Raw genomic sequence first — 21,178 nt, 5'->3', positions numbered from 1 at the left:
TGTTGTTGTTAGCACTCCAGTGACGACTTAATTCCAAATTTTACATCGGATTCAGAAAATTATTTAAAAATTTACATCTATTTAATACGAATTTGGAATGCTGATCCAAAACTAAGCATGATTATTTATAAAAGTACACATTGTTCTAAGATAATTTATACAAATTTGATTATATTTGAACTAAATTTAAAATTTTTGATTGATATAAATATTTTTGTGCCCCATACACACAAAAGGTTATTCATTTACACCTTGCGGGTAAGTTGAGTCTATCTGCATGCCAATGCTTTGAGGCATACATATTTCCTTCTATTATAGAACAGAAATCTCCATTTAGCAGTGTGTCTTTTTTTTAATCGCTTTGGAGTATTATCGGCGCTTTTAGCTCGCAGATATATTTCCTGTTTTGTGTGCGAAGGAAAAATGTCTTTATGATTATCTTTGAGTGAGGAGAGTTATTTTGTCGGGGCTTGTATTCTTGATGTTTCTGAAAAGAGGTGTTTTGCAACGTCGTCTTAAGTGCACGGTGGTAATTAATTACATTGCGAAGTATGAATTGTCGGATTGGAAGTGAAGAAATCAACTTCCTTTGTCAGTTGTGCATGTAACTGTCAGAAGGCTCATAATACTTTTTTTTTTATCTTTTATAGTTTTTATAGTTTAGAATAAATATGAGCCCACTCATAAGTTGATTGTCATCAATTAGAATAGAGTCATAGACTAAACATCTTAACTCTTAAAAGGGTTATTCCAGTTGAAATCCATACACCCCCTGTGGAAGACATGATCTTAATCGCCCACACAGGGAGTGTGAATTTCAAAAGGGGTTACCTGAATGGGTGACTCCATTTAAAATTCACACCCCCTGTGTGGGAGATTAAGGTTATGTCTTCCGTAGGGGGTGTGTGGGTTTTAAATGGAATAGCTGGTAGAATAGAAGTGCTTAAGGAAACATAAAAACTAGTTCAGATGAATTAAATCATGTCAGTCAGACACTTATTGAGCTCAAAATGTCTCATCTCTACTTGCATAGTTCAATAATCCTAATTCAACAGCCATTGCTGCAAAATTGACTCTAAATTATGGAGTATGAGTTTGTGTACCCAAGATGTCAATGTTCATTCCAGAAGTGTACTGTGCACTATAGATTCATGAACTTCAGACTGGCAGATGAGAATGTTTGAGAATTATATGATAAATGGGTTTTTTTTTCTCAAAATAAATGTTATTTTGCTTAACTAAATTCATATTCAGCTGAGTTCTTGGATGTCATAATTTTGATTACACAATTACAAACATCAAACACATTTAAGAAGTTAAGATGGATAATACCTGTTTTTCCTTTAAATATAATTTTGATGATAGAATTTCTTCTGTTTAAGTGGCACTGATAAGTCAAAACCAAATTGCGCCAGACAGCTTCAACAAGCCACTGTCAGTGTGTATCTAAGTATTTTTCCATTAGTGTGTGATTTAAAACTACTCCAAAACATCATGAATTTGTATCTCGTTACCAAGTTCCGTAGTGTATTAAATGTATGCAAAAGATCTTGTTTTGTTTTTTAAAGAATTTGTTGCAAGAGCAAATTTGTTACATCTATTATTAGGGTATTGTAGCTCATATATATACATCCATTGATTAAAAATCTTGGGAATGGCTGCTTAGATTTTCAAATAAAAGTCTCAGGAACTTATTTTCTTCCAAACAATAGAGTCATGCAAATTATAAATCCACAAATTGGGCCTTTGGAACCCCTGGAACCCCCCTACCACCACCACATGTATATAGACCTATTGTTTGAGAATGGTGCTTGCTGCTGCCATGTAGCAAAATTGTTATAAGTTGAGCATAACAATTTCTCATTTTTTCAGGGAATTGCAAAAAGTGCAGCAAAAGAGCTGCAACTGAATGAAATGTAGGGAGCCTTGGGAGTGGCAGAGGAGCTTGTGAAAAGGGGTCATCAAAGTGGCATAGATCCCCCTCAGGGCAAATGGGCTATTCCAGTTGAAACCCATGCACCCCCTATTCCAGATTTTTAAAATTTGAATTGCTCCAACAATTTGGATTTTAGAAACAAATATCCTTGTGGCTGGCCCATAGAACAGTTCATGAGTATTGGATCATGTTTTGTTTATACCGTCTAAACAAAACATATTCCAAGCCTAAAATTTTACTCTGGTTATGAGAAAAATAGGAGCTTTAACCTGATACCAAAGTCTGTATTTTGATTGGGTAAAGTGTATGGACGAGGGTGCCGATCTGAGCAAGCATCTTTAAACAGGCAAGAATAGTAAATCGCAAATTAATGTTTCCTAACATGCCTCGTATAGCATCGCACGCTAGAATATGTCATGTTTGCCGTTAGATACAAGGGGACCTAGTTTTTGTCTAAATTAAAAAACTTTGGTGGATCAGTTACCTGAAATTACCATGATATCATCTTGGGGAGGTTACATCCCCGCACCTGTATGCAAGAAGGTTATAAGTGCTATGTTATCACTATACACTTACACCATCTTGGATTGAACATTCTGTGTGCTTTATATTAGAGAACCTGGATCTGAACATGGTGTATTGATTAGTTCATGATACCCATCTCGTTCCCTGCTGGTGATACGGTGCTCATGAACAAGTTCAGGTCATGAGCAGGGCCCCATGATTTTCGCAGTGTGAAATCCCACGATATGCCACAAAATTTGTTATCTTTTTATGAGCAATTCAATGCATTTATACAATGGTATTTTCTGTGCTAATTGTGCGAAATTAACTATTTATAGGTGCTCAAATCTCTATTCTTACTGCCTAAGAAGTAATTTCACCCAGTTTACCAATTCTGCGTAATTTTCAATCTTTTCAAACGCAATTCATTTGACCCGGTTATGTGTAGAACAGTTTCATCAAAAAGGAAGGAGTGTAATTGACTGTCTTTTTAAATGAGGTAAAGATCTGCATAATTGCTATAAAGAGCGGTTTAGAAGAGCTATTTGCACCAATTCCTCTAGGAGCTGAAAATCACTCTCATATAATTATGTAGCCGCAGTCTGTGGCCCTCACGGACTTAGCGAGCGCTAAGCGTGAGGCGTTCTGAATTGAGCGCGTCAGCGCGAGGCTGACGCAACCTCTCTGGATAGTATACTAATAGCAACAGAGCCCGAAAGTAGTGTTAATAATTATGGAGCTCAACTCTTTCCAAGTTAAAAAAATTTCTCAAAAATTCAACAATTTTAGAATTTTAAATTTTCATGACCATATTTAAAATCAGCATGAAAATGCATTAAAATGAGTACAAACAAGCCTAGTTTTGGTTCAGTGGTTCTTAAGATAACTCTTGATATTTTGAGAAAGTATCTCCAAACTGGGACTTTTTATGTTAAAGCCTATGGCTAGCATGCAGGTCATTAAGGAGAGCTGGAGGAGTGCAATCCCTCTTGCTCTCTTGAAAGGATGGTCCTTATAAAAGTTATATAAAGAATCAATCTAGATGAGAAAGGGTTTGCTTTTATGATCAAAATCAAGATTTGATGCTGCTTGAAACATTTATTCTTACAAATTTGTGCAAACAAATTAATGCATTTGTCAGAATTGATATTGTAAGAAAATTAACAACTTTCCTGCAATTGTGTAAAATTGTAATTTTGTATATAGTTAGAGTATGATTACTGATCTTTTTTCATCACATACAATTTGTCCATATCTTAATCAGATGTCGCTTTTAGCAGTTTTATTGAGTATTTGTTTAGCTTTAGATATGGTACTTGTATTTTATAACGGATTCAAAATTTTAATTTCATCTGAATGGTCAGTTTCTCGTTGACGGACAAAAGTGTAAGTGCCATTTTCTTTATCCACAAAACATTAATAATTCTGCACGATCGTCATCACTGTTTTTTGTTAACTTCACATTTAGTATTAATTGGTTGGTCAGCATCTTTAGTGACAGGTAAAAGTATTGACTTGTTCCACAAAACATTAATATTACTGCGATTGTCATATCATTTTTTTTTCTTTTCTTTTCATATTTTGCAATTTTTTTCCATTTTCAAATTCGGCTGGCATATTGTGGAAAATGTCAATTATCATCCAAATTTAATTTGCCAAATAAACAGTGGATATTGTAAAATCAATATTTTTGTAACCCAACAATGGAAATCATGACAAGTTTATTTCTGTAGAATGATTCTGATTTTATTAGCTTGGAGCCTTGTATGTATATGAACAAATTATATTGATTTGTATGTAATGTGAGATTTACTGCAATGTTTTTCCAACGCGATTTCATCAGATACAAATTGAGTATCTAAATAACCTTAAATTTCAAACAAAACTTAATTGAGTTTAAACTTTATTATAAACAGAAAAATCAAATAGTTACATTTGCCTAAAACTGCTTAAAACAGAAAAAACAAATAATAGCTATATTTGAACTGAAACAAAAATATAATATTTTGTTCAAACAGAAATATCAAACATTAATAATTACTGAAAATTGTTTGAACAGAACTAAATTAAACATTCATGGTTGCTACTGTAAAATATATAATTTTTCAAGCGGCATTAACTTTTTTTTACTTTTTCAAAGTTGAAATGTACCGGTATACCATTGGCAATCTTGATAGTGTTTTATTCAGCAGGAAATAAATTTTTCATAAGCTTACCTATGTCGGTGATTAATTATGCATTTAAAATTGGTATCGTTTTTATTGCGAGTAACCTAATACCGTCGTAGGCTTGTTGGCAACGACAAGCTGGAGACACTATGGACTGCAATGGCCTCATCCCAATGCCATAGTTGTATAACCTCAATTAAACAATCATAGTGCAATATTTGAACTCAAGTTGCAGAGTATGAGTTTTTGTACCCAAATTTTCAAAGGTCATTTAAATAATGTACAAATTTATTGGGATGAAAGAACTCTGCCCTGATAGATGAGCATGTTGTGGATCCTAGCGAGCTGATGGGGTATGATGGTGCAGCGATGTTATGATTGTACACCAATGACATGTAATGTTGTGATTATTATAGGGATCTTGTGCGAATTTAGCAGTCATTGATTCCACACTTAGTATTGCATGCACGCAAATCTTGTATCATTGGTGTTCTCCAGTGGCATACCAAAATCAAGAGGATTTCGTAAAGCATCTTCTTCGTCTATACCACATATACTGTGCTTTTCAAATATATTGCTATTAGCCAATGTAGCATCACTTCCTGTGACAAAGTTCATGATACACACTTACCATAGATTAACCTCACATTATTGAGTATGAGATTTGATACCCAGAAACAAGTAAGGTCATCCTATATTAGTAGCAGTGATTGGGGTTTAGGAACTGTGTAGCAGGAGATTGGCATTTTGTACGGTTAATTTGGTGATGCGGAAATTGAGCAAGGAGCAATGAGCATTCAGATTGACTAGGTACGCAATCAGCCCATGTATAAACGACGCAGAAACAAGATGGATAGAATTTGTAGCTATTTCCTGTATTGAAAAAGAGAGAAGATAATTGACTAGAAAATCACACAAGTTAAACACGGAATCGTAAAAGCTTATTGTCGTCTGCTAAGTGTGTTTAGTCATGTTGCTGTTGGTTATGCACTACTTAGTTTTAAATGTTAACACTTGATGGAGTAGATATGAAGGTAGGGGAAACCAAAAGAACCAAACTGGGATGGGATTGAAAACTCTTGTCGCAAACATTATATATTTGCATGAAGTTTATACCAACAATAGCTTGAATAACATTAAGTATGGTATGGAATAAATTAATTTATAATTAGTAAGTTTTTAGTGGCATACGAACCTGCAGAAAACTTATTCAGTTCAAAACTTGTCCGACAGGGAACCCACTAAAACTTACTAAATTGTTACTAACTCCCATTGTAAGAGCCTATCCCACAAAGTAATTTATCTGTCCAAAGAATAATTGAGCAATTGAGGTGCTATATTGCTTGGCATATCCTCATTAATCGAATGCTAGAACTAACTTAATGTAATATTTTAACACACTTTGTGCCAGACCAGTTTGAATGAAAAAAGTTCACTTATTGAGTGCAAGATATTTTCATGAAACCCCCAGTAACATATTTATTACAGCAATTTTGTGCAGTAAAAAATGCAGCAGAATTCATGGCAATACTTCACCTGCAAAACGTTCCCGTTATAAAATTACAATAATCACCTCTCTTGTAACCATGGTAAACAAAGCCCCGAAAATATAAATGGTGATAAATTTACAAATAATGAAATATATATGAGAGATTTGATAGGCAGTTTATAGTACTCAGAATTTCCAGTGGATATATCGATTGCTAGAAGAAGTTGCTGAAAGGCTGAGTGATTATTTCTGTTAGAGTCTGGCAGCCTTCCTTCATCACTACCGATGGCAATAAATCACACAAGAGGAGATACAAAATTGGTGGCAATAATCATGATGATACTAATATTTGGAAAAGGGATGGGAACACTGTTAAAGACACAAATACACTTGTACGCACAGCCCACACACAGACACTAAACGGTAAATGGGCTATTCCATTTGAAATTCACACTACCCCTGTGGAAGATTTAGTTAAAGTCTTCCACAGAGGGAGTATGAGTTTCAAATAAAAAAGACAGTTGGGTTACTTCCATTTTGAAATACTCACTCCAGTTGTGGAAGATATAGGTAAAGCCATAATACAGGAGGAGTATGGGTTTCAAAATGATTAACTCTGACCAATTACATTTGAAAAACATACTCCACCTGTGGAAGATATTTCCAAAATCTTCTACAGGGGGAGTGTGGATTTCAACTGGAATAACCCAATGCAGAAATCGAGCATGCAAAAGATGAAAAAGAGCAAGGAGAAGACATGAAAACAGTATATTCAGCATTTTTTTTTAAAGAGAGGAGGAATTATTTAAATGAGTCTTTCTATTACTGAGATGGAGAGACAATGGGCTATTCTATTTGAAATCAACACTATACCCCCGTGGAAGATTTTGAAAATATCTGCCACAGGGGGAGGATGAATTTCAAATGGAATGAACACACTAGGCAGCTCTATTTGAATTTCATACACCCTATGAGAAAGGGAGGGAGGGTGAGTTTCAAAATGGAGCTGCTAATGTGATCATTCCATTTGAAAATCATACTCCCCCTATGGTAGATATTTCCAAAATCTTCCACAGGGGTGGTGTGTATTTTACATGGAATATGGGCATGACAAGAGACAAATGGGCATGACAAGAGACAGAGATTGGGAGATGAAGTATGGCACATCTGCCGCATCAAGTGATAGTCTAGACTACATGAGCTTTCCTTGTCTTAATGGGTTATATTTTAAAGAAGTATAATAGTAATACTTACTTATTTTCTCAATAACATGAGGAAAGAAACTTGCTGAAAATGTGTGAAGTAGGATCCATTGAAAGTGTGTTTTTCTGCTATCTACTGAAGATAGTAGAAAGAAACTTGTTGAAAATGTGAAGTAGGATCCATTGAAAGTGTGTATAGCTGCTATCTACTGAAGATAGCAGAGAAATTATTATGTCAAAATATTAATGATATGCATATACATGAGCTATTCTTGTCTCAATGGGTTATATTTTGAAGAAGTATTATACTAGTAATATACTTAAATTATTTTCACAATAACACGACAAAAGAAACTTGTTGAAAATGTGAAGTAGGATTCATTGAAAGTGTGTTTATCTGCTATCTACTGAAGATAGCAGAGTAATTAATATGTCATGTCAAAATATTAATTTTCTACATACTAGCCATAGGCGGAAGCTATAGGCTTCAACGTAAAAATTTCCAAGTTTTGAGATATTTTTTTTAAATATCAAGAGCTATCTCAAGAACCACTGAACCAATACTAAGCTTGTTTGTACTCATTTTAATGCATTTTTCATGCTGTTGCCAAATATGGTCACAACTATTTACAATTCTAAAATTTTTGAATTGGGAAAAAAATTGAAACTCGTCGTCGGCATTCGACACCAGCATGAAGAACATTTAAGAGACTTTGCTGTCACTTTGCAGTAGTTTGAGTAATCAAGAGTATATATTTCAGTGTTTTGGAGCATTTTATAGTTTATACGCCTGTGGGTTAGGGATCACAGTTACGATTAGGGTCACAAACATAATGTTAAATTTTAGCAAACTTACATTCATTTCTACTCTCTTGTGTTTATGTCACAACCTTTGCTTTGTTATATAGGCCTACCACAAAACCACCTAATTTATTGGAATGGACGGATAAGATTTCTTCAATCCTTTCAGATTATAATTAAAGACCGAATTAAAAAGACTAATTTGCATCTGACGTCATGACAAATGCGCGTGTGATTGGTTGCTGACCTGCGCAGTATGGCATTTTTGGTCTTGATTGACAGGACGTCATACGCAAACTAGTCTTTTTAATTCGGTCTTCAATTATAGGATAGTCTTGAAGATATATGACATTTCCCACATTGCATTTCAATGTTCGGCACTGATTTGCTATCCAGTGCAACATAAGTTTATAGTGACGAAAGGCAGGTCTCTATGAACAAAGCACATCCAAATCTTGCAAATTATGTTTATTTCGTGACTATTTGTCTGACATTTTGTCTGAAATGATTAGACTTTAGGTTAAAGCCATACTATAACATTCCTGTAAAAATAGATTAGTATTTATTTTCCATAAAATGTTAGCTTTTACTGTCAGATATGTCCCTTTTAATTTTGAGCCGAACAAGTGAGGTAAAGCATAGAAAATTTGGAATTTACTACTAGCGCCCATGCATGTTACTCACGCGGTTGTAATACGGTACGATCCTCGGGGTGTGTGTGTATGTGTATCCCGCACGCCGTGTACGTACTGTGCATACATGGCATACATGTTTGACTAATATTTCCATCGTAATAATAAAACGCCGGTTCCATCGTTTTATTCAAAATCTTGGATTTTGACAAAACTACAGCACCTAAAGTCTTGATTTTTGCAGAGTATCTTCATTGACTAAAAAGTACATTACAATCGTGTAAAAACCAGAATTTAAAAAAAATTTTGAGGCGTTCTCCTCAGCAACTTTTTTTGTTGTTGCAAAATCATGTTTAGCCAGTCTATTCTCAAAATGAAAACAAAGAGAACCTGTACAAATGTAATATGAGTGTAATTTGATGAAGTGAAGTGACGTATCATGTGCAAAGGATGCTGGGCAAAGTAAGATATTTTCTCTGGTCTTAAAATCAGTCTAGTATTCTACTGAGACAAGTGAGAAAATTACATACTAAAGGAGTAAAGAGTCAATCACTTAAACAGTTGTACGGCGATCTGTAAGCAAAATGAACGGTGTTCACAAGAAGCCATTCACCCAATGCTAACCACAGTATAACCTCTCCAGTGTATGCGCAATCCAAGATGGTGGAATAATTAGCCCATATTAATCACTCTTCAGTCGCAAACTAGGGAATTAACGAACCCCCGGTACCGTGTTAGTTGGCGCTCTGGCTGATGAATGATTCATTGCAGTGTTTTTGTGCTTTGATCTGCGTGGGTATTTTCTTCTTAGTTTAAAAAAAACTTAATGCTTTCATTGTGTTTTCTTAGCTACAGTTATCCTTATAAATGGCAGGATTATCCTTGCTCATTTGGAGTTAGCTAAGTGTTTAGACATGCTGGGTTAAGATCAATATCGATATGTTCAATTGTGATGCCATGCAAAATAAATTGACATGTATGATTTATCATTCAAAATTACCATTCCAAAACTGCATGTAGTAGAAATAGATTCATCAGAATTGTTTATGAAGTTATTTTTTACCAGAAAACACTTGTTATAAATAAAAAGATACAACTTACATAATACTCAAATATTTCAAAATCCATGCACAACAAATCGTACCTTCATCTATGCATGTAATTTGGAGGAGGTGCTATGTAGTCATAAAACCCATATCTATGGGTATGATCAAACCTATGCTTGTGAAACATTATACCCAGGCATTTTGGAAGAGATGCCGTACAATCATAAAAATGTCTACATAACCATCCTGTTCAATTGTTTCCCTTTTCTTTTCTTTCTAGTTGCAAGAACAAGACCTACCAAACAAATCTATAACTTTCAGTTGGAGTTTTGTAGTGATGTCAGTATATTTATGTGGTTGCACGGGGTTGCACCGCAAGTGTGCTGACAAACCGCTCTTGTATGTGTGTGTATTTACACCCTCTGTGGTATTCAGTTAGTTGGCGGGATTCAATGGGCTATTCCAGAAAATAAATGCACACCGTATCAAAGAAATATCTGGATTTCCAAGTCTGCTTTATGAAAACAACTGGAATTCCGGTTGCCCATTGAAAAAGCTTGGAAATCCAACTAAATGAAGGAAAAATCACGGAAATGTCTAAAATAAGCTCTCAAATTCAGGATTCCTGACTTTCGACTATTTTTCTGCTGGATTTTTTTGCCTTTGGACACTTTAAAAGTCTGGATTTCCAACAATCACGACTGGACAAATAGTCTGGAAAACCGAACTCCTCTATAGGGGGTGTGCAGCTATTTTTTGGAATAGCCCAATACTGCAACCAATGTCACTACCGTTTGTAAACATGCGGCAAAACAAATATTGGTAGGAGATGCAGTGCTACCATATCATAAAATCTGTACGGTCTATCCAATTTGCTTAACATGCTTTTTTTCTTCTTGTTTTCCGTGCAGGCACAAGAACAAGACCCAACAAACCTATACTTATCCAACCTACCCAAGCATTTTGATGAGAAGCATTTGGAGGAGATGTTAGCCCCATACGGCCAAGTCATCAGTACTAGAATATTGAGAGATAGCAACACACAGCTAAGTAGAGGAGTTGGATTTGCAAGGTGAGTGATAAATATATTTAACTCCATGAGAACTATGTGCCGATTAGTGCAATACCTAATCATCCTGCAGATAGAATAACCATCACAGCCAGGATTAGCTCCCTGAGTTTCATACAGATAGACCAGGACAATGAGCACCTAGTTACTTGTCCAGAGGAACTTCAAGCTTTGCTTTGCTTCCTCCAGCGCACGATGCAGTACAAAGTGACTACGCCCTTCAGATACACTGCCCAAATGTGCATCAACTTATGGGTATGGGATGTTCCATGGCTTATTCAGCATAAGGGGTTCCATTTTCCTGCATTTGGACATTCTGCGTTCATTTGTGCTATTATGTAAAGACTTCAGGGTCAAATGAATGCATTACCATTTTGAAATCCCAATATTGCAGAGAGGTCATCATCAGCAACCACTAGTGATGTTCTCCCTCAAATTTTCCAATTTTTTTTTTTTTTTTGGAGGGGGGGGAGGCAAATCCTAACTAACTTCTGAGACAATGGAGTGCTTTATGTTTTGGATGATAATAAAAAAATTCTCTATCATGATCTTTTTAAACTGACAGAATTTGGAAGCATTGTTTAGTATCATTTTAACTCAAGCAACATATTCAGTTCACTGTACACTAAGTATAGATGCAAATTTGCAATTACAAAAGTCTAGCATATAGTTGACAAAACCTGGGTGTTGCCCCTTTTTGAAATTCTCAAGCATCGGACAAACAAATTTATTTAGCATTGAAATTCAAGTGGATGTCATAGCATGTCCTTGGTTGACTTGTAAGAGTTTTAAACTCACAGTGACATTATTCGTACTTCAGTTCTATGCTCGAATGGTAATATCCATGTTGACGATGGGGATCACTTACTGAATAGGCCCCCATCGTTCCCCAATGATACAGATGAAGTCCTGTCTGAATGACTATTCATGAAGAAAGATGAAGGGGCCTATGTGTTAAGTCATTTCCTCAGTAAACATTTACATCTCTTGTTGATAAACGGGTCTGAAATTAGACAAATTCGGGTCTTCCAGTGCTGTAATGTGATTGTCATACTTAAATTGAGCTTTCATGTGGCATTATTATATTTCGAATGGTAACTATGACAGTGTGTACCACGCCACAAAAAATGAAATCAATTATGTTTCGCTCACATTTGAGTTAGTGTGACTTTTGCAAAATGCACACAAGATCCAGGAATCATGGCAATTCATGGGGGAAATATTATTAGAACATGATTAGAATCGCAATGCAGCGTGTATGAAGTTCAAAGTGTTCCCAAGTATATCGATGAATAAGCTAGGGACTCTCTTAGTGTGTAAATAAAGATGCGTTGTGTATGCTTGAGTTACAACGTTTACTACGTGGCCCCAAATGTGAGCAGGATGTTAAAGGGACTCTTGGTTACTTACGATGCCACATTGACTGAGTGGAGATGGATTTGGAATTACCGTAAAAGTGGTAGTTTTTGCAGGATTCATTTTTTTGTGCTGCAGTAAATGTTTTGATAATGTTTTACATGTCGCTAATTTCAAGTTTACACAGATTTACACACTAGATGAACAGATTCACATGTTTTTATTTTCACACGAGTTTAAAAGAATGGAAACTGTGTGAAAATGAATTTATATCGAAAATGTCCATCAGTAACGACAGAAAGGGGCTACTGATTACTTACTTGGTTTAGGCCTACTCTTGTTGACTTATATTCTCAGTAAGGGATTGGGGTGCATGGCATCATGTGTATGGTGTGTGTGAGGTGTAATGAATTAACTCATGAGAAGGTAGGCATGGCCATGTTTGCATGTCACTCGTAGAGGGGAAAATAATGTACCTCCGGATCGGTTCACCATATACCTGCCAGACTTGTATTGCAAGATTGCTGATAAATGCTTACACCTTGCAGACTTGTATTACTTGTTTGCTGATAGACTAAGCGCTGTATATATGTGCAAACCTTTGTATTTGATCATGTATGATTTGTGACAATGAAAATTACTGTAAGATGTTTGACGCTCTTTGATTCCTATGTGTGACAATCCTGTATGGTGGATGTAAGGTTCTAAGTTACATGTCAGACACCATTAAGGCCTATAAAATTTAACGCTGTGTTGGCATAACTCCTTGAACACAGCAAAAGTTCCAAGTCAACAAACACATCTAAATCCAGCGGTGCTGAGATCTTCATCAATGCTCGGGCCCCAGTTCTACAAATACTTGGCGACTTCAGTCTGACTAGAAAACATTTGCATGAACATGTTTTTTAACCTATGTAAAGCCCTCAATTCATGTTGGCTAGTGAGAAGTTCCAACTGTTTGAGTGATTACTTCATCAATGTACCATTATTGGAAAGTGTGTATTAATAACCAGGGTTCAAAATAAGCTGGAGCAATGGGTAATGAAGCCCCTGCTAAGTGCAAATGCCCTTGGTTCCCATGGAAATCTTAATCAACCAAGTGCAACTTTTTATTGAAAATTGTCCCAAGTTACTAAGGCACGATCATCTTCATAACAGCATAGTATTCACTTTTGCTTTACATTCGCCTTGCCTCAGGTTTATGTGAAATTGCCACTTGGTTCAAAACAAAGACACATGAACCAGGGGCAATTTCAAAATAATTTGCCCCTACTTCAGAAGATCTTCTTTCGACCCATGTTAATAACTTGATTTCTCCATTTTGTTTTTGTCCGATTGCAGGATGGAATCCAAGGAAAAGTGTGAAGAAGTCATAACCAAATTTAATGGATTTTATTTACCAGGTGAGTACGGTACGTATTCAATGAATCACTCAATGTAGCAACAGTGAAATGTTTTGGTTTCCGCATACGGACGAATAGCAGATTTCTATAAACCACCCCTATTAATATATACCCTTATGTAACTTGTGAAATCCTTTACACGATTTACTGAGTGCAGGTAGCAACCATGGCAAAAGCGTAAAATTGAAGATTCATGTCTTAGTGGTAATAAAATGAGAATAATTTCAATTAGTCTTCAACACTACTTGTTTATTTCACTTACCGGGAGCACTTTCGAGGATTTTCCTCTTTGTCAGCCAATGTTGTTAGTTTTATGTTTTTCTTGGAAATGGCTAGAAACCAACCTGTTCAGATGACACAGGATTGGCACTAGATCCTGTATGCGACAAGATGATCAAACCCAGCGGCACCAGGGGCAGGAATTTTTTTGCGATATTTGTGACATCATCTAGTGTGACGTCATCTGATCAGGTTGGTCTGTAGCCATTTCCAAGAAAAACATCAGAGCTAACAAGATCGGCTGACGACGAGGAAGTTCCTCAAAAACTTTCCCGGTAAGTAAAATAATCAAGTAGTGTTTAGATTATTCTCATGGCGAAAGTGGTTATGCTCTGCAAAACTTTGATAACATCGCCCTCTACAGGCAGTATAATACAAAAGGATGGTTTAAAGTTTTCTGCAGTTTGTCCATATGAGATAACTACAAAGAAATTGTATGGTGGGATCAGAAATAGATATAGAAACTACGATAATCTACAAAGTTTCTCTGGTTTCTGTACAGGCCTACAACCCTTGCGAAAAAGGTTGCCACACCAAAGCGTTATTTGGCCAACACCCTTCCCCGCTCCTCTATTGCAATGTTGATTTGCCCATCATTTCTACATTATAGTCTCCTAACATTGAAAATGGTGGGGTATAAGCTGAACGTTCATTTGCAAATATACATAGATAATGTGGAACTATCACATACTTAGCTCTGGCGTTTGCATGCTTTGAACACTAATACTGGCGTGGCAATAAATTTCCACCAGGATTGTAGCTTCTCATATTTTCATGAGGACTGACTGTTCTATTGCACATGCATGCCCGGCAAATTACACAATGTCGAGTGTCCCTAGATGGTCATGTTAAAGGTATTTGATATGATTGCACTTTGGAAAACTGTGGGACTTGTTAGTGAGAGCACTGTGGTGCACACTACAGGCATTGTTTCATGATCTTGCAAGGTTGTGAGTTCACATCCTGGTGGTGCCATACATGTAGTGTTGAGCAAAGAGCTTTTAAATAGAAATAGAGTCGCAATAGATTATATAATCTTTTGTTCGTTTGATGCCGATTAGAAGTTGCGACAGGCTATTCATAAAAGTGGTACCATTGGTTCGAATAAAGGGGTTCCGCCATTAAATTGGTCACTGATCCGCATCATATTAACGCTCTACACAACAGGCGAGTATCAATAAGTGACCACACTACAGTCATGTGTAAGGGCAGTCATGTGTAAAGTGGTACCATTGTACTCAATGTATCCCAAATGTGTGCTTGTGTGGGTCTGAAGACTATTACATACTTACTTGCAGTTCATCCATTATGCACTATGTGCGGGAGAGCCTCGAACTGGCAGCATACATGAAAGGAAGAATTATGTAACCTTACACAGAACGTTATGACTAGTTCAATTCCCATTCATGTATGCTGCCAGTTCGAGGCTCTCCCGCACATAGTGCATAATGGCGAACCGCAAGTAGCTAATAAGGAGGCTTTAGCTGTCGATGCAATCATCTTTACCACCCACCTGACGATAGGTGTTTCATTTAAATAAATTGAATGCTCTTGGTGATCGATTACACATTAGAATGTATGAAGGCTGCCATTTCCAGTCCATATATCTATATTACACTATAATGGTAATCGCTATACGTATACATGTAAGTATAAGTATAGGCCTATAAAGGTTGTTTTTAAGAAATTTCCATTTAATGTTATTTTAAGAAGGAGATTGGTATAGAAATAGTGGCGTACCCAAAGAGGGGAGGGGGTTGGGGAGGGACAGATCCACCTCTGTGAGAAGTCTTGGGAGGGGGGAGAGGGGAGGAGGGGATATGGAGAATGAGAGAGGGCTGGAGGAAGGGATAATAAAGGCAAGTAGATAAATAGAAATATAAGGAAAATGATGGGAATGAGAGAGGGAGGGTGAGAGGGACAATGAGAGCGAGGGAGTGATAAAATGTAGGCCTAGGAAAAAATAAGTACAGAGAAGGGAAAAGAAAGGAATGATGAATACATTTAATTATTAGGCCTATATAATAACTAAACACATAACAGCACTGGGCAGCCATTCGACGATGTCAATGCCTTTATTCGTTACGTAATTAAAACGCCCAGTCAGATATATTTCACACCTACCAAACACAACTCACCCAATTTCGCAAACTGGACGTTGAATGTACACTCTCATGAATATTGATTGGCAACATTTTCCAATATGTCAGCGCTCTAATCGTAAACAATATAACAATAGACCCTGCAGAGCGTTGGTGTTGAGCATTTATGTGAAGCTCTTTGCCTCCATGTGTATCACATCACCCAGGTGCATAAATGGGTACCAGCAAAAAGGCAAAAGTTAGCAACTTTGTGGATTATCTGTAGTTTTATATAAATCTGTGACTGGTATGTAGTTTTAGTACTGTTTCATATGGGCAGTGACATACTTATTATTTGTCGTAGAATATTTGATGCAATACATCTTTTTTATTTAATCTATTTCCACGATATATCTAATCATAGCAGCATGGATATATCTAATCATGTTTAACTTCTAACGAGTGGTTATTGACATAAAATTCTTGATATATCTCCAAGAGACATTCAAAATCAAAATATAAATGATTTTCCATTAACAAACATTCATTAGATGATAAAAATGAATTAAAATAGATTGAATAACAAATACTTGTTGAACAAATATTCTATGTTGAATATTTGAGTCTGTATGGCCCTTAACTACTGATATATTATCCTCTAACATTATCAATAAGCTGCACTGGAACAATAGCAAACACTATTCCTGTCAATGAACATGTACCGGTACTGTTCAATGCTTTCAAGTCGCTCAGTCCTAGAACGGGAATACTGCAGCTATAGTCTATATATACCTTCCTTGAGTCAGTAAAGTGAAATCAAATTTTGAGATTTTCTCAAAAACGGTTAATTTTTGTTTAATTTTTTTCTGATAAATATGGAAGTTGCAGCAATTTTTTTCATCGCTCTTTTGAGTGAATTTCGCCACTCAGAACATGGAATCACAAAATTTAAGTAAATTAAACTGTCAAACTCATAGTTTTTCACCAATTGGTAAGTTTTTCATGTAAAGTTGAGAGTCACATTTAATTTTTAGTACTGAATTTAGCAAAATATGCACTGCCAAATTGTCTTACAGCACAATCTTATATGCATGTGCCAAATTGTTGTTGTAAAATGATCATTCAACAGTCTATAATATCGAATTGATTAATTCGAATTAAACAATTTATCGAGTGGCCATGGGCAGCGCCATTAGACATGTTACAAGACTACCAAGTGACAGGTGATGACCGAAAACACACAAAAGAATAGGCACTTTTTTGATCATTTTCACCAAGGTTACTCGAAACTTACCTAGCTGATTTATTATAAAGGAGGGGTCTCTACCTTTTTAATATGTTATGAGAAACTTAATTTTAAAAATATTTACCGACAAAAATAAAAATCCATCGACGGATAGTCTTGTTATGCTCTCACAAACTTAAAAACAAATCTGAAAAATCCAAAATTTTGGTCTAACAATTGGCCAAGGTTACTGCTGTCCCATTCAAAAGCACAGGAAGACCACCTACAGCGTTGAGGTCAACTTTCTAGATTTCCTGTCTACTGGCAGTAATGGCTACTACCCAGTGCTAACATCAACGAATTGTTTAATTCGAATTAATCAATTCGATATTATAGACTGTTCAATGGAAAAATATTTTGTCTGAGCCATGCTGGATGTTAGCGAACTTCATCAGCTATGCAAATTTCGAAGTGCGCTTGCCCAGACTACCAGTGCAGTTTGAGTGCACGAGGTGATAAGCGTCAAAAATATCCAACGGCAAAAATGTTCATTTTCATGTGACACTTTTTGAAGGCGAATAATATCAGAAATATACATTTCCATTGGACTCCTCTTGAAGGTGAAATAACAAGTGGTATATAGAATAAGTAACCTATTATTCTTAAACTGTTACAATGGGATATAGCAAGTGCCTTTCAATTAATAGTTGAGGGGGGGGGAGTGATCAAGCATGAAGCATTTGACAATTTCCTTTTAAAATTTGTCTAACAGAATAGCTGTTGTCATGCCTAAAAATGGACATCTATCATTTTTTAATGCTCTGCGTGCTAGCCATATTGGCTTCAACATGAAAAGTCAAAGTTTTGAGACATTTTCTTAAAATTTCAAGAGCTATCTTAAGGACCACTGAACCAATACTAGGCTTGTTTGTACTCATTTTAATGCATTTTTCCTACTGATTACAAATATGGTCATAAAAATTTACAATTCTGAAATTTTTGACAAATGAAATTGAAATTTTTCGTCTGCAGTCGACACCCGCGTGGAGAGAGTTAATATCATGAGGTCAAGTAGTATTACCAATTTAGCTCATTGGACGCATGGAATACTTCACAATAGTCGATTCAATTTATTCACTGAATGCAAAAAAGTGATAATTGCATGATAATTGCAAAGCACTTATATCCTTCCTGCTTGTTTTATCGAGATGTAATTGCTGTTAAAGTGAGATCCGTTGGCTTAAGACGGGTCGGAGTAGAGAATGACCTAGCAGTGTTTGCGCTAAACTATCGAGACAAACAAAGCTGACTCACAAGAGAATAGCTGGCATATGGGTTCTATAAAGGAGATTCCAAGTCTTGATACAAGGGATGCCATTTCTTCCTCATATGCATGTTTTTTTCAGGAGGGGGGAAAATGCTCAAAACTTTTGGTTTTAACATATTATATTGGCCTTAATTCAGGAACTGCAAATATTAAAGCGATTATTTGCTTCCTTGACTCATTTCATTAAAATCAATGTATTAATATTAATAAGTAGGCCACAGTTTTCTAGGTAAATGGCTAAAACTGGACAAAATGACTCCTGACATCCAATTCACCTTATTCTGCCTGATAATTGGATTTTTTATAGATTTTGTGATTTCTGTTGTCTTTAAAAGCAAATTTACTTTCTGGAATTGAATTGAAAACTGAAATACTTGGCAGCAATTTGATTTGAGGTTTTAATAGAAAGTTTAACACATCAAGGGTTCAGAACCAGAAAGTCGTAACTCCAGCTCTTACAAAATGAGCATAAAGTTGGCTCCTTGCTTTGGTCTTCAATCAAAAGGCAGTATTTCCTCCACAATGTCCACAGTGTTTTCTATTGAATTTTGTCACGATTAATGAACTGTATCTTCTATAGTGCCCTGGCAACTTTATGCTCATTTGGTGGGAGCAGGTGATTGTGAGTTGAGGCTTTCTGGCTCTCAACCCTCGACATACACATGACAAGTCATTTTAGGGAAGAAATGTGTAAGGGGTGGGATCAGAACAGCTTTTAAGTAGGGTACAAAATTGGGGAAAATAGGGTCAGGAAATAATTACAGGTATCTGGAAAATATTGACACCTCTGCAATCAACAAAAAGTGTAAAAAGGCAAGCAAAGAAAAAGCAAATTGATACACAGATAAAATGGAGATAAGCTTACACTGTTAATTCAGTCATACGGCAATGAAAAACTGTTCTTTGGCCTGACTGACCTAGATTTTCTGTTTTTGAGATAAATTTTTTGTTGGACAAATTATGACACAATGAAATTGTTTGCTGCATGCTCTGCCTTAGTATCTGATGATTAGTGAATGTATTTGTAGTAACAAAACTGGACAAGCATGAGTTGATCATAGTCAAGAATCGCTGACTCAGCAAGTTTGTTGACTCGTGTCGATATCAGGAAATATCATTTATGCTTGGCAAGTTTTTATAATCATCAAACAGACTGATGATGCAGTAAATTAATCGTGTGTGACGAGGGTCATAAAGCAGCTCAGAGCTTATAATAAATCCAATATTGGCTGGATCCGTGCTGTTGGATTTAGAACTAAAGCAGGAAAATAATACTGCACTTCTTTGATTTACAGATGGGGAGGCTGCTTTGAGAGATGGAGAGAGAGTTCCCACCATTGCCCTTATAAAGGACATGGTCAGATACGGAGTAGCGAAATCTGAAAGGGCCTTTCAGCCAGGCCCATACGCAGGATTTCATTTGGGGGTGCTCATTTTGAAAAAGTGGACTTTTTTTCCAAGGGGAGGGGGGGGGCAATTTTGTGAAAAGTGGAATTTCTTCCCAAAATGTAGACCTTTTTGTCCAAAAAAGCGTAAAAAACCTGATTTTTATGAAACTTTGGGACTTTTTGTATACTTGTCCAAATTTGGGGGGGGGGGGGATGCCTGCTTACGGGCCTGCTTTCAGCATCAATTTCAGAAGAGTATCGCAGAGTTATTAATGCTCTGCATGCTAACCATAGTCTTCAACATAAAAAGTCACAAGTTATGAGATATTTTCTCAAAATACCAAGAGTTATCTCAAGAACCACTGAACCAAATACTACTTGTTTGTACTCATTTTAATGCATTTTTCATGCTGATTCCAAATATGGTCATGAAAATGTACAATTTTGAAATTTTTGAATTAAAAACAATTGAAACTTGTCGTCTGCAGTCGACATCCGCATGGATAGAGTTTTAAGTATAAAATAAGCTCCCTTTACTAATTACTTTTTGGCTAAAATATTACACTAAATTCGGTTTACAGGATGTTGAATGGGGGCCTTATAAATGTAAAGAATTGAAAGCAAGTGTTAATTGTCCTAACTAGGAAACCATAATTCTCTTTCATAAGGTTAATCTGTCTACAAATTGTCGTAATAAATTATAAAAAGTCATTTTGTGAAATTATAAAAAAACTTACTAACATTAAATGCTTTTGTTCATTGGCAAAACCAGCAGATGTAAATTACAAGCAAATATCCGTAAGTCACTGTGGAAGTGACAAAACCCTTCAGTGTGATCAAAAGGAATAATTTCATGAGCAGAGCAATGTTTTCAATTTCTTCTTAAATTGGTTCTGCTGAAGTTCAAAGAAGCTGAAAGGTATTTAAAGAAGAAATATTTCTGAAAGCAATTTCTTTTTCTCATTTTTATCTTGCAGGACAACTGGAACCTTTACTATGCAAATTTGCTGACGGTGGTGTCAAAAAACGCAACCAATATAACAAACAGCAACAACAGGTCCAACAAGGCACCACACAGTGGACAAGAACAGCAGCCGAAGCTAGTCAGTTACAATACGATGGTATTTATGGCGCCGCTAGAAATGGGTAGGTTTTCCCCGACGCAAGATTATTAATAGGTCTGAGTTACGAAACAGGGGATGTTTGACATACAACCTGGTCAATGTTGGGTTTGTTTTTGTAATATATTACTCATACATAAATTCTAGACAG

At 36.0% G+C, this 21,178-nt stretch overlaps 1 protein-coding gene across 6 annotated transcripts in view; it reads left to right on the top strand.

Annotated features, from left to right (window-relative positions):
• Positions 1–21,178, top strand: part of LOC140150449 (RNA-binding motif, single-stranded-interacting protein 2-like) — a 435,798-nt gene that overhangs the window by 389,902 nt on the left and 24,718 nt on the right. For 4 of the 6 annotated variants that reach the window (XM_072172466.1, XM_072172461.1, XM_072172467.1 and 1 more), the window contains exons 9-11: positions 10,690–10,850; positions 13,545–13,615; positions 20,884–21,052. In XM_072172466.1, the coding sequence (XP_072028567.1) occupies positions 10,690–10,850; positions 13,545–13,615; positions 20,884–21,052 (401 nt within the window). The remainder of the gene's footprint in view (positions 1–10,689; positions 10,851–13,544; positions 13,616–20,883; positions 21,053–21,178) is intronic. The other 2 variants (XM_072172464.1, XM_072172465.1) reach the window with 1 other exon arrangement.

The sequence above is a fragment of the Amphiura filiformis genome, chromosome 4 (assembly GCF_039555335.1).
Source record: "Amphiura filiformis chromosome 4, Afil_fr2py, whole genome shotgun sequence".
Lineage (NCBI taxonomy): Eukaryota > Metazoa > Echinodermata > Ophiuroidea > Amphilepidida > Amphiuridae > Amphiura > Amphiura filiformis.
This window is presented reverse-complemented; position numbering and strand designations above follow the sequence as displayed.